At 35.3% G+C, this 15,268-nt stretch overlaps 1 protein-coding gene across 1 annotated transcript; it reads left to right on the forward strand.

The window, feature by feature from the left end:
* The first annotated feature begins 1,793 nt into the window (after positions 1-1,793).
* On the forward strand, positions 1,794-13,181 carry LOC135154716 (cryptochrome DASH-like). Its single transcript, XM_064102023.1, has 14 exons — positions 1,794-2,085; positions 2,737-2,808; positions 3,147-3,319; positions 3,850-3,949; positions 4,365-4,492; positions 5,732-5,880; positions 6,551-6,639; positions 6,955-7,028; positions 7,429-7,518; positions 8,056-8,135; positions 8,605-8,822; positions 9,453-9,572; positions 10,405-10,578; positions 11,541-13,181. The coding sequence occupies exons 2-14, from the start codon at positions 2,743-2,745 to the stop codon at positions 11,667-11,669; spliced, it is 1,590 nt and encodes a 529-aa protein (XP_063958093.1). The 5' UTR covers positions 1,794-2,085; positions 2,737-2,742; the 3' UTR covers positions 11,670-13,181.
* The last annotated feature ends 2,087 nt before the right edge of the window (positions 13,182-15,268 follow it).

Consider the following 15,268-nt stretch of genomic DNA (forward strand, 5'->3'; position numbering starts at 1 on the left):
ATTGTTTATCTTGAGACAATAGTGTGAAGCGCCGCGCCCCTGCCCCACTGAACTGGAAATACGTATTTCCAGTTCAGTGCCCTGCCCCACTGTAGTGCCCTGCCTCTTGCCCCCTGTCGAAAAACAAAGTAAAACAAAAATAATTTATTCACTCGAATATAGACAGAATATATGAGTGACAAAACTATAAAATGGAATAATCCCTCTCATTTAGCTGTCTGTTAACAATCTTGTATTTTACATCTCACTCCCTGGATAGATATAGAGCGAGCGAGCAAAAAAATAGTTGAGAATTTAATCGTTGTAAAAAGATGAATCCTTTTTAAAAAAAGTGCTATTTATCGATAGAAAATCCCTTGTTTTCTTTGAAGAGAAAAAGGTAATTATCATTCACATGAATCACGTCACTTTGTCTCCGCTAGATAGATAGATGGATGGATGGATGGATGGATGGATAGATACATACATAGATAGATGGATGGATGGATATATAGATAGATAGAAAGTTAGATGGATAGATGGATGGATAGATAGATAAATAGATAGATAGATGGAAAGAAAGAAAGAAAGATAGATAGATAGATAGATATAGATAGATAGATAGATAGATAGATAGATAGATAGATAGATAGATAGATAGATAGATAGATAGATAGATAGATAGATAGATAGATAGATAGATAGATAGATAGATAGATAGATAGATAGATAGATAGATAGATAGATAGATAGATAGATAGATGGATGAATGGATGGATAGATAGATAGATAGATAGATAAGGGGCCGTGGAAACGGGGGGGGGGGGCTGGGGGGCTTCAGCCCCCCACTTCATTTTTTCCAAAACCTTGTACAAAAACGTAAAAACTACCATATGATTGTGATTTTTTGCATGGTCAGCCCCCCACTTTTGGCTCAGCCCCCCCCCCCCCACTTTCAAAACCATTCCGCGGCCCCTGTAGATAGATAGATAGATGGATGGATGGATGGATGGATTGATGGATGGATGGATGGATGGATAGATAGATAGATAGATAGATAGATAGATAGATAGATAGATAGATAGATAGATAGATAGATAGATAGATAGATAGATAGATGGATGGATGGATGGATGGATGGATAGATAGATAAATAGATAGATAGATGGATGGATGGATGGATAGATAGATAAATAGATATAAAGATAGATGGATAGATGGATAGATAGATAGATAGATAGATAGATAGATAGATAGATAGATAGATAGATAGATAGATAGATAGATAGATAGATAGATAGATAGATAGATAGATAGATAGATAGATAGATAGATAGATAGATAGATAGATAGATAGATAGATGGATAGATAGATAGATAGATAGATAGATAGATAGATAGATAGATAGATAGATATATAGATAGATATATAGATAGATATAGATGGATAGATGGATAGATAGATCAGGGACCCATCTCACTCCCTGGATAGATATAGAGCGAGCGAGCAAAAAAATAGTTGAGAATTTAATCGTTGTAAAAAGATGAGTCCTTTTAAAAAAGTGCTTTTTATCGATAGAAAATCCCTTGTTTTCTTTGAAGAGAAAAAGGTAATTATCATTCACGTGAATCACGTCACTTTGTCTCCGCTGCGCTACATCACTGGTGAGCCGCCCGCATGAAGGCCAGTCCATTCATTATGTTTGGTTGTTTCTTTAATTCTTATCCTCATAATTGTTTACCTACCATGTAATAGCTCCATGCTTCTACCTATTCCGATAAACGTCATTCAAGTTTTCTAACTATGGACCTACTACTCTGAGTGATACCCTCCCATCGATCCGACGTGGATGCCTGTCAAGCGCATCACCCCCCCCCCCCCCCCGTAAGATTGTTTTGTAAACATCCTCGGGTCGCACGTGAAGTGTGCACGTGTTCACAAGTTATGAAACCTCCGAAACTTGCGACCGACTCCAGCTAGCTCGCAAGCGCTGTCCTACTGTGCGATCCACTGAGGTTGAGTGGTGCACAAGCTAAGCGGTATCAGAGTCACGTTTGTGCGATCACGGCTGAGATTTGTTCAAGACTATAAAGCCAAGCAAACAAGTAAGATCATTTATAATTGTGTTAATCTTTAAATTGATTGGAATCATATTTCATACGGAGTCGATATCGGCCCTGGTTTGGGTGGCAAATATAACGTTAATTTATAAGGCCTCCGCTCCGGGCTCTATCTCTCATTACTAATATAACTACTAACAACACATAAGGCCTGGATATTGGCGTAAAACCGCATTCCGTGATTGATGTACGGTATGTTGTCTCTGCCTAGCCTCTCTTAATCGAACTTCTCGATGTGGAGTCTCTCACTCAGTTTTAAAATAAGAATGTTTGATCATTAAAGTATCTGTATCATCTTGCATTTCCCAGTGGTGTGATCACACTGTGATCAGTTCTTAGCCTAAGTTTTACTTTTACTTTTAGGCACATGATCTTTGATGGTGAATGTTGAGCACGTTACCGGTTTTCAGACACCTCTCACTCTCTGAGTCTCGGGGTTATTTAGTGCCAGTGGTATTCTTAACATGGTTAAACTAAAGAATTCAGTTCAGAGATATGGGAATAGATCTAAATAAATGTTTTCCCAAAGAAGTGTTATCGTAATCAAAGTGAATTTTCATATATATCCACCATGATTAGAATGACATTTCTTTTTTTCTTTTTCTTTTTTTTTACTCACTCACTTTCTTCAAACAGGCTACCATGGCAGGAAGAATGAATATTATTATTTGTCTCCTTCGAAACGACCTGCGTTATCATGATAATGAGGTAAATGCTATGTTAAACAATTCCACCTGCAGTAAACAGTCTAAAGATGGAAAATGTATATGGGTTTTACTCAGAGGCGCTATGAGTAAAAAAATTTGATAGGACGGAACATGACGTGTGGGGGAATAATTTTTTTAAGTTGCCATAAGATACTGAAAGTACATGCACTAGGTCAATTGCTGTACATATCGCTAGGCATGCTGTCGTGAAAAAAATTTATTATTCAACAGAGTATAATAAATGGGGCTTATAAACCAAGATAAAACTTTTCTTATGGTAAAGGAAGTGTAGGCTAAGAATGAAATATCAAGCTTTTTTAAAATTTGTCTCACATGTAGGTTCTCTTCTGGGCACATAAGAATGCAACCAATGTGATTCCACTCTACTGCTTTGATCCTCGGCATTATAAGAGCACGTATAACTTTGGATTCCCAAAGACGGGTCCGCATCGTCTCAAGTTCCTCCTGGAGAGTGTTGAGGATCTCAGAAAAACTCTTCAGTCAGTCGGAAGGTTGGTTCTAGATTTGTAGTTTAAGAATTGTCTGGAAGTGTTGTGAAGTTTTTACAATAGTGCATAAATTTGTAACACCATGTATCTATCTTGTGCGAAAGGGAATGAGTCTTATCGTTATTGTCAAAGTGTTTACACTTCAAACACATTGCGGCTTACCATTAGAATCTGATGTTATGTGATATAATGTATCAAGTGTGTGATGCATCGTTCTTACACTACAGTTGGTATCCATGCTCTCATAATCGATTATGACATTGGATTGTAAAGTTACTCCCATGTTGCTTTAGTTTTTACCAGAGTACGCAAGTTGATATCCATGAAGACCGTTGTTCAAAATTGTAGCATGTCCATATGAACACTTCTATTTTTGTCTGAAATTTGGTGAATGGAGATTAAATTCTCTTATTTTTTTCTCTCTTAATTCCTCTTCCCTTGCCCTTCCTCTTACCCTCCCTCTCTCTTCTGCCCCCACCCCTCTCTCTCTCTCTCTCACACACCCTCTGTTTTTATTACCATTTCTCAATCAGTGGCTTGGTTGTAAGGAACGGTCAGCCTGAGGATGTGGTAACTCAGTTAATCCAGCAGTTTGGAAAGGATGAAGTTGCTGCAGTTGCACTGCAAGAAGAGGTGAGGTTTTCTCATTACATATTTACCTGTTATTTTATTTTTGAGTGTTAGCAGATCGGCAGATGAAAGGACATTTTAAGAAAAAAAATAATGATATGATTTATTTGATGGTGCATAGCTTTCAGTGTGTTTATCAAATGGTAATTATAAATCAATTTATAAACATGTACTAATGTTAAAAGCAATGCTTTAGCATGACAGTTGATCATGCTTCACTCTGGTGAAACTCCCTACAGGGGCTGGTTGCAAAAACAGTGGCAATAAATGCTACCAAGAATCATATCTAATTTGATTTTCCACCAATTAGCGATGGAAATTTTGGGCTAGTGTAAACTCTTTATTAACACAACCCTTTTGCAACAGGACCCAGGTCTTGTTTTTATTGACTGAATTCCAACATTATTTATTTGATAAGGTGACTTCTGAGGAGCTGGATGTGGAGGCTGGTTTGCAGCAATCTTGCTCCAAGCTTGGGGTCCAATTGAAGAAGTTCTGGGGATCCACCCTCTATCACAGACAAGATGTACCATTTGATCCACAAGGGTGAGTGTCAAACAGTTCCATTAAAAAATTTAATGAAATGGGGCTATCCCACTGCTGCCACCCACAAAACATATGATACAAAATAATAATTCCAGTCAAGTGTTGGTGAAGGATTTGTTGTTGCAAATATTCAACTTAAGAATTAGTATAAAATCCTTCCTGACATATATGCATAAAAGACAATTTAAAAAAGGATGAAAATCACTTAGTATCTTTTATATTCTCCTGAAGTTTTGCATATTATAGGAATATCAGGAAGTATGTGGATATTGTTCAGTATTTGAAAGTCTTGATGGTCACCAATTATTTGGCATTAGTTCAAATTCTACTCCTGTTACCAAATCAAATGATAAAAAAAAGAAGAGAAAACCAGCCACATGTTAAATGACTTGGAAACTGAAAAGTAATCAGTATGATTACATGGATACATATCCCACCTGCTGCTTGTATTGAAAATGATTCTATTATGAATAGTCACTGAGTTGAATGTTATATCCTACCGCTGATGCACAAAACTTAAAATATCTAACAGAATCTGTCAATTTCTTCAAATAGTGGTTTCAGATTGCGAAAAAAAAGTGAGATTTTGATGACATATAGAGAGAGAGGTGCTGCTACTCCATTTGCCCGCGCATGCACATTCATATAAGACAATGCACATGAAAATACTATTTACATAGAAGACTTGTCAAGTTGTCATTTTGATGGCGTGGGTTCACATCCCACCGCTGCCACCCATTCACTTGAAACTATTCTCTTGACTAAACCAGTCACCTAGATGAAGATTTCATGCGAGTCATTCTTATGCCCTTGGTGAATGAATTCTCATTTGACTTTCTGTTGTGGATGATTGCGCTATGTTATTGTGATGCAGAAAAAGAAATAAATCAAGTAGTGCCATTTCTAGCGATGTCATAAGAAGGTTACCGTACACATATCTGATCATTCTGATGATATACATGCATGGATTTAAAGACTGGGCTATTCATCTCCTTTTGACCTATGGCTGCCCTCCATCCATGTCTTCAATACAAAATGTTGTACCATCTTAATATGTTGTCCATTCAGTTCTTTTAATGGATGTCTTCATGTTGTTCTCTTTAGTCAAGTTATGTATCATATCATCTGCAGTCAACTACTCAGTGCCCCCTCCCTTATTTTAATGCGATTGAGTTATGACAATTGTATATTTGTGGTCAATGACTATTATTCTGTTCATTTGTTTTCCTGAATATATAGGGTGCCTAATGTGTACACAGAATTCAGAAAGAAGGTGGAGAACAGGTCCAATGTCCGACCGCCTATCAACATGCCCAATTCACTCAAAGGTCTCCCACAAGGAATAGCAGAAGGGGATATTCCTACATTCTCATCGTTTTGTGTGAAAGGTATCTCTCAAATCTTTCTTCATAATCATATTCATATATTCATTTACCATTATTATGGCAGTGAAATCTGCTTCATATAGGTTTATGTGTGCTATGTTGTGTCAACTAGTAACCTGGCCATGTTTAGAGTTAAACCTTACCTGGGGCCAGTTTTACAAAGATTGTGATTTATCTGATAAAAGAAAATAGTAGAAAGCCATCAGCACTAACATAATCTTATTTTGGTAAGTTTGTCATAATTTATGATTTAGAGTTATTAATTTTCAAGCAAATATAAAATATTCTTGATGTTTGAATTAATTATGTGATCTGAATGACTGAATCCCCTTGAAATTAGGCTTGTAAGCACATTTCATGTGTAATGAGTGATTGATACAGGATGCAATAACTTTATACACTGGCATAGGCCGGCTGTGCCCCCCCCCCTTTTGAGAAGCAAAATTAAAATTTGTGATGTAAAAATGCCATTAAACAGAGGTGTGCCCCCATTTTTGAAAGTGAAGACATTTTTTTTTTTTTTTTGTCAAATTTTTTTGGGTACGAAATATCCTTAATTTTTGGTTAAAACCCTTTTTTTTTTGCTTGTCAAAATTTTCTTCTGAAAAATGTGCCCCCCCCCCCTTTTGGAAAATCCGCCCCTGACTCTATATTCTATTTTATTGTATATCAGATCCAGGTTCTGATTCAAGGTCAGCATTCCCCTTCCGAGGAGGAGAGAGCACTGGCCTTGCCAGGATTGAAGACTACTTTTGGAAAAGTGTAAGTAAAATACCTATCCTTGTCAGTTTAGTAGATCATTCTCAACCTATTTCACTGTTATTTTGCTATGACTCGTAGCTATTTCTGTGGCTCACCATTTCTTATGCTCTATATGTCTTAAGATTTGTTATTTATTGATCATTTTGTTAAAATAACGAAGTGAGTGTGCAGGCATCATTTATTATCATTGCAAGAAAATTAATTTTTATGTCCTTCATAAACAATCTTTCACAGTCATGTTAAACTAGTTACTGCAACTTTTCAATTTTAGAACATGAAGTACAATTAATTTCACTCTATTTTGGAATCAAACAGGACTGCATCTCACAGTACAAGGAAACTAGAAATGGTCTGATTGGGTCAGAGTACTCCACAAAGTTTGCAGCATGGTGAGTCAAGGAATGAAGTTTGCTGATTTTCATCGATTACTGATTATTTCGAAACTTTCAGAGGTAAATTTTAGATGGACGTCAAATTTCTCTGAAAAGAGAGCAGTGAAAAATTCAGACAGGAACCAATTTTGTTACATTGTTCATTCTTAAAAGGATTATAATTTTTTCTTCAAACTTATGAATCGTGTATTGAATTGACTGTAGTCATTGTGCAGATGGTGACAAATATATATATTCCTTCCACATAGAAACCAATACTCACATATTATCAGACTACCATAGAATCAATTTATTTTAGCATGACAAAAATACTGGTCAATGTGTCTGTTCAAAATATTGATAATGTAAGGTTCAGTTTAGAGATGAGTGAGGTATTTTCATTTCTTTCAATTTTTAGGTTAGCACATGGTTGTGTGTCACCCAGGAAGATTCATGCAGAGGTGAAGAGATATGAAAAGGAGAGAACTGCAAATCAGTCAACATATTGGTGAGTGTTGTCTCATTCTGTATATTGTTCAGGAGTAATATTTGAATTATATACTTTCTTTACTTTTATTTATTTATTTCTCTTTCTTTTCTTTACTCTTCTTTTGTCTACTCATCTCTTCTTGTCTTTATCTTTTTTTTCATCTTCTTTCCTCCCCTCATCTCCCACCCCCTTTCCTCTCATTTTCACTTCTCTTTTCTATTTTTATTTTTCAGACATATTTCATAATATCTGCTAACCCTTCATATTTTTTACTATTTTTTTTTCTTAAATCCCTTTTCCATTTTTTGTTCATTTTCTTTGTATCTTATATTGTTTTTTTTTCTCTCTCTCTTTCCTCTTATCAGCTCTCATTTCTTTAATCTATATATTCCTAGTTTTCATTTCCTTTTTTTTTTTCCCTTTTTCTTCTCTCATCCGCTGATCTTGTCTTGTATCTATTATTTTGACATGTAAAATTGTCAAGACACTTAGACATTTAGTGATCTGTTGAAATATACAATGATTTACTTGCTTCTTTCTTGCTTTGCATTTTAGGGTCATATTCGAGCTAATTTGGAGAGACTACTTCAAGTATGTTGCAATGAAGTTCGGAAGTAAGATGTTTGCTCTGAATGGTAAGATTCATCATTTCCAATAAGTTTGATATTTTCTGTTTTTAGTTTCGAGAGTGCAGTTATCTGTTATGATAAGAAATTTGCTAACAGTGAAATGCATGTACAGCAGAAATAGCGAATATCTCATAGTTTTATGTAATCTAGGAAGCACAAAAATACTGAAATGATAATATCTGACACTGCGATGGTAGTCTCTTGTTAGCTTTAGAACATGTGACTGTGGTCAACACACATTCACTCTACATGAAACAATATTCATAATGGTGCTGAGAAAAGTTACGCAAAGGCATTCCAGTCATATTTAATACTACTATAAAGAAACAATGATCTATTCTAGATACTGTATGAACATAAAGGTGAAATCTTTCAGTGGGATACATAAGCGTAACTGTAAATCTATGTCAAACCATGCACAAAATATTACTATCATTGTAAATTTTATTTGTATTTATTTATGTAATACCCCCAGGTCTTCTCGATGTTCAGAAACAGTGGACTAAGAATAAGAGGTGGTTCGATGCCTGGTCTAAAGGACAAACAGGGGTACCTTTTGTAGATGCCAACATGAGAGAGGTAGCCGCCACCGGATTCATGTCCAACAGAGGGCGACAGAACGTGGCCAGTTTTCTTGCCAAAGATCTTTGCCTTGATTGGAGGCTGGGTGCAGAATGGTTTGAACAGATGTTGGTGAGTATCTCCTGATTTTTTTGTTTTGGGTTTCTACAAAAATGAGTGGGTTGTTGATGTAAAGGTGACAAGTTATAGATAATGGGTCAATAAAACTATATGGAGTAGTCTGTAAAGTGTTATATGATGAACAAAGTGACATAAAGCAATTCAGCTTGTATTTGTGAGTGAGCTGTAGAGATGATTAAATTTCGACATTCCTATAATAGAAATTTAAGATCACAGTTCAATAAAATTGTGTGTAGATTGTTAGTGCATACCTGTTTGTTTAAAAAATAGACAGATTTTCATGAAATTTTTCGTAGCAATCGGGTCAATTTTGGGATGGTTGATATGTCCAAATTTGTCAAAATTTTTGGTCATGAGGATATGTGAAAATAACATGCCACATAACTTCGGAATTTGTTTGATTGGTCAGTTTGAAACAGGCTTGTGGCCACATAAGGGAGAGATGGTTACCTTTCAAGGAAGTAGGGTCACATCTTCACAGAATTTAAGTTAAAGTTAATTTAGGTCACACTGTTCTCATTATACTGCTACTAGGATATTTGAATAAAATATTTGCTAGTTTGTGTAACATAAGACCGTTATAAAGAATGAAAATACATTTCTATGATTGTTTAAATGCAGGTTGATCATGATGTAACAAGTAACTATGGCAACTGGCTGTATAGTGCTGGAGTTGGGAATGACCCTCGTGAGAGCAGGAAGTTTAACATGATCAAGCAGGGACTTGACTATGATCCACAAGTAAGTTCTCAACATGAATGTTTATGAATGTTTGGTGAAATTCAGACAGATTAATGTTAGAAAACCAGGGTAGGAGGGGTTGTTTCACAGAGAATTAAGTCATACAAAGACTTTCACTGATATTCCCAGTTGCATGCTCTATACTATATATCACCTCAATATGTCAGTTAGATCATGCTCATAAGATCTTCTCTACCAAATTTTTGTCAATGAGATTATGCATGAAATAATAATAAACGCAGTTCTTGTATACCGCATATCACATTATGTCATAACGTCCCTATGCGCTTCCAAAGGACTTAGATAATATTACCCTGGCTTTAGCCCAGCAGCCTTTTACAGCGCGGTGGCATTTCAAGGAATAAATTCCTGCCAGGTACCCACTCACCTCACCTGGGTTGAGTGCAGCACAATGTTGATGAATTTCTTGCTGAAGGAAATTACGCCATGGCTGGGATTCGAATCCATGACCCTCTGGTTCAAAGTCAGAAGACTAATCCACTGGGCCACAACACTCCACATCTGTTCTCTGAAATATCTGTTTGCTCGTCACTTAACATGATTTTTAGTCAGACTTGACTTGAAAATGAATTTAAATAAAATGGAACAAATCGACCTTGTAGTATCTGTGTGTATGAATAAAAATTATATATCATATAATTGTAGTCGAAAATGAGAAATTGCTCAGTTAAGCAAAATATGCACAGCACTCTGTTACTGGTAGGTGGTTTTTCAAGCGATGATTGTATGCCCAGGTGTCTTTATCTCTGAAAGCATGGAGAAGAAACAAATGTTTTTTTTATTTGCGTAACCTCTCTTTGGACTAATATAGGGTGACTACATACGCCTGTGGGTACCAGAGCTGAAAAGTATCAAAGGAGGAGCTATTCACATGCCATGGACCCTAAGCAATGCAGAGCTCAACCAGGCTGGGGTATCACTAGGGGAGACGTACCCCTCCCCCATCATTACAGCCCCGGAGTGGAGCAGACACACAAGCAGACCAGTAAGTGATTAAGGTTAAATTCCTGTCATTCTTCACGTTTATAGCCACTTGGTCTAACATTGATTGGTCATCTTAATATTCTTATTCTAATGAACTTTGGTTCTGAAATAATCTACTATGAAATTAGTTTTATTTCCATTTGATCTAATGGTGCAATACCTTTTGAGCTTGTACGATCTGGGACAGGTTTAATTTTGTCTTATGATGGAATGTCGCTCTTCTTTATTTTTCCAACTAATGACCGTTTGATCACTTTCTCAGCTCATATAACTTCTTAGACCATCTGACGGTACACCAAGTGGGTGTTAACGGGAGCTAGTATATATTCCATTGGGAACTTCAAGAAACAAGTACATGTTTAGCAGCAATAATACCAGGCACATCTAAACCACAAATATTTCCCAGATGTTGTTTAGTCCTGGACTGATTCTGAGCTGTTTAATATATATTTCTGTATGAAAACGAATAATATCCAGTCATACAGAATATTGCTTTTGAGGAAAGGATGTTTTAAGTTTGTTGTCTATTCAAGCATTCTGTCTAATACAACAATGGACAGGTTTGGTGAACTTTCTGTATTCATTCGATTGCCTTGAAATTTTGCATACTAAGCATATCCTGTTGACAAGTATCTTCCTTAACACGGGCAAGAAATAACAGATGGTTTATAAGTACAATAGTGAAATAGATGAGAAATCTTGGCATCTGCCAAGATTTTGTAAACCACAGTATTGCATGCCCAAAACATTGGTCAATTCGAGCAGAGGTTTAAAAATTGGTATTTATGTAGCTCACCATTTTATGATATACAGCTTTGTACTAATTTATTTGTATTTGTAACCAAGAATAATGCCTCTCATTATTTTGTCAGTCTCAGATCAATATTCTTTTCCCTATTAACATTGGATTTGGTGTTGAATTATAAATCTGTATGTCTATTTCTGTTTTTAACCCCACACTAGAAGAGTGGAAGAGGAGGAGGGGGCGGCAGGAATCAATCAGGAAATGGTCAGAGAAGGAACCAACAGGGTCAATCAAGGGGTCAACAGAGAGGATTAGATTTCTATTTCTCCAATCCAAACCAGAAGTGAAATAAGCCTTCTCACTTGATATCTACAAACAACTTTAGTAGAAAGTTAAATTCATGCCTGTGTACAAGAGAGTGAAAGATCGGCGCATCTGTTTTTCTCTGACTCTCAGGAATCAATGTACGTTTGAGTAACTAAATGTAAAATTTGTAAATATTTATTTTATTTTTCTTCAGGGTAAAACAAATTTCACTTGAAAATTCTTGTACTTGACTATCCTTTTAAACAAAGTGATTTCAAAATGTAATATAGCTGTTATAGTTGAACACCAATGTGCTAAATTAAACTCATACTCTAAATCAAGTAACCTCTGAAGGGATGGTAACATGTGGAACACAGGGTAGTTCTTCTTCTTCTTTGGGTATACTGCCCAACGCCCCACAATGGCAGCCAATTTACCTACATGTAGGTTAAAGTGTTTGTTGAACATTAATGTCTTGCCAAATCTGTAGGTATACATGTGTGTTGGGTTATAATAACTTCTACAATCTTGATATTTTAGTTGAGAGTCAGAAAGGTCTTTTTGTAGATAACATTTGTTGGGGTCAGGGAAAATAACTGTTATATATTTCATTGTTGTTAAGCTTACATGTACACTTTACCTGTATTTATGATTTTATTATGAAAATTAATTCATCTTTAATAATTGACTACCAGTAGATTTCAAGTTACAGAGGGAAATTTGGTTTAGGGTGTAATAGATAGAGAGGGGAAGAATAGTCATGAATATTCTGATTCGTAAAGTATATTACATTATTAAAGCTTGCTTAATATACTGTGACTTCGGTATTCACCATAAGAAATCAATAAGATAATAATGATATGATTTATCTGTATAATGTTAAAGTGACACACCATGTCCTGTAGATATACAAGTTAAGTTACTTTTACTAAGTATGTAGTGTGAGGTCAACAAATTTTGCCAGTTGATCTGTGCAAATGTATATTTCCTTGAAACTTTAAGAAGATTAAATATACTAATTATAAATCTGTTTGAAACAAATGTTGTAAATAGTAGTAGAAAAAAAACTAAGCTGGCTTTTCTTGATGAGGACTAAGGCTGAGGTTATAGAGACTGTTGAAAGCAGATGTATGACATATTAACAGATGGTACTGTGCTGTGGTATATGGAGCTTGTCTGCGGTTGACAAGTTTGACTCAGACATTTCCTAGTGTTACTATTTGAGATGTATTAAATAGAGAAAATGTTTTTGCATCAAAGAATGAATTTATGTTGATTATATCTCAATTTCCTAAAGTTTACACTGAAAAGAAATGCAATTTTAATATATATACATTTATACATGCAAAATGATTAGGCATTAGGCTTGACTGTACATTCAATGCCCTTGTAAAGAACCATTATATACATGCCTGATGTACCTGTGTTTCCAACTTGAAAAAAAGTAATTTTCCACAAATGACTATGGGTTTAAGTGTGTGATATTAAATGTGTGTGCCCTTTTTTCATGAACAGTATTCTTTTACTCAAAATATAACCAATGAATTATTCAACTCGGGTGTAATTATATTTTCATAGAACTTTTTAAGTTCATATTTTTTCTTTGTCTTTTGTAAGTTTCAGGGAGAGATGTAATGTCATGTTATGCATTCAGAGCTGCCAAACCTTGTGAGAAAGTTATACAATCTTCAATTTTTTCAAGTTAAAATTCTATTTCTCTTTAAAATTTTGAAAAACACACCAAAAATAATCATTCTTACAAGTTCGAAAAATCTTTCTAGGGGGAAGTCCTATATTAGTGTCACTTTCCCCATAATAATTTTCCTGTTAAATTGGATAAAATCATACTAATTGGCAGCTCTGTTCAATGCAAGAATATAAGAAATTCAGCAGATTTCATGTTGTCATGCATGTGTTGAATATGTCATTCTGTCATGTTGATAATATTAGGGGTTGGTTTTAATAATGAATGAGTGTACTTTTCCTTTTTGTAACCGAATACAATCTTGACATCGCAAGTTGTATTTCGGTAATCATGTAAAGAATAATTGAAAAGTTTGCTACCAATGAGGTTCATTTCTTGTAATCTCATATTTTTAGGATTATGTGTTTTGATACCAAATTAAACAAGTGGAACGCCTCTGGCAGTCTCGCCTGCATTACGCAATTTAATATAGCAGCAGTGCTAACTTTGAAAACTACTATAAAATAATCATTTACAAAAACATCATTCATATAATGACATAATACCACGTTCATTGACTATAAATGACATTTGAATGAGACTTAAGACTGTCAACTACACCCATGTCCACATTTCATTCACTCTATCCATAAACTTTCAAAGTTATGATGGCACTTCAACAATTACCCCAACATGGCCTAAGTTTATTGACCTTAACTGACCTTTGACTTGGTTTTGTGACCTGAAACTCACAGGGGATGTTCAGTGATGCTTGATTACTCTTATATCCCAAGTTTTATGAACTAGATCCATAAACTTTCAGAGTTAGGATGGTAATTCAACAAATACCCCCAACACGGCCAAAGTTCATTGACCTTTAATGACCTTTGACCATGGTCATGTGACCTGAAACTCGTACAGGATGTTCAGTGATACTTGATTAACCTAATGTCCAAGTTTCATAAACTAGATCCATAAATTGTCAAAGTTATGATGGTAATTCAACAAATACCCCCAACTTGGCCAAAGTTCATTGACCCTAAATGACCTTTGACCTTGGTCATGTGACCTGAAACTCAAGCAGGATGTTCACTAATACTTGATTAACCTTATGTCCAAGTTTCATGGACTAGATCCATATATTTTCAAAGTTGTGATAGTAATTCAACAAATACCCCCAACTTGACCAAAGTTCATTGACCCTAAATGACCTTTGACCTTGGTCACGTGACCTGAAACTCGAGCAGGATGTTCACTAATACTTGATTAAACTTATGCCCAAGTTTCATGAACTAGGTCCATATACTTTCTAAGTTATGTCATTTCAAAAACTTAACCTTCGGTTAAGATTTTGAAAATAATTTTCCCAACATGGTCTAAGTTCATTGACCCTAAATGACCTTTGACCTTGGTCATGTGACCTGAAACTCAGGCAGGATGTTCAGTAATACTTGATTAACCTTATGTCCAAGTTTCATGAACTAGGTCCATATACTTTCTAAGTTATGATGTCATTTCAAAAACTTAACCTTAGGTTAAGATTTGATGTTGACGCCGCCGTCGCCGTCGGAAAAGCGGCGCCTATAGTCTCGCTCTGCTATGCAGGCGAGACAAAAATCATGGTTTAATTTGATCTAAAAATAGAATGAAGGTGGTTGAAACTTTCATGTTTGTTATATGTCTGGTCACAATTGCTAGTGTAGAATGGTGTGTGTGATACGTTGACTTTGTGGTTTCTCCAAGATTAGATGACCGAATGTTTTGAACATAAAATATACAAATTGTAAATCAAATGTAGAAATTGATTATTCTTCTTGAAAGATTTTCTTAAGAATTTTTTATGCTTATGTATTCGTGAAATGTAGTCTTGATAAATATTTAGGAATGTAAGAATTAAATGTTGCAAAGTTTATTGTATTGCGCAGAGAATTTGAGAATGGACTGACTTTGAGTGAT

This window comes from Lytechinus pictus, chromosome 7 (assembly GCF_037042905.1).
Source record: "Lytechinus pictus isolate F3 Inbred chromosome 7, Lp3.0, whole genome shotgun sequence".
In the NCBI taxonomy this organism is placed as follows: Eukaryota; Metazoa; Echinodermata; class Echinoidea; order Temnopleuroida; family Toxopneustidae; genus Lytechinus; species Lytechinus pictus.

What these genes read in the sequence shown, in the direction of transcription:
- LOC135154716 (XM_064102023.1), top strand. Translation starts at nt 2,743, where the DNA reads ATGGCAGGAAGAATGAATATTATTATTTGTCTCCTTCGAAACGACCTG. An exon ending in ACTCTTCAGTCAGTCGGAAG is followed by an intron (nt 3,320 to 3,849) that starts GTTGGTTCTAGA and finishes TTTCTCAATCAG; the next exon opens with TGGCTTGGTTGTAAGGAACG. An exon ending in AAGACTACTTTTGGAAAAGT is followed by an intron (nt 6,640 to 6,954) that starts GTAAGTAAAATA and finishes GGAATCAAACAG; the next exon opens with GACTGCATCTCACAGTACAA.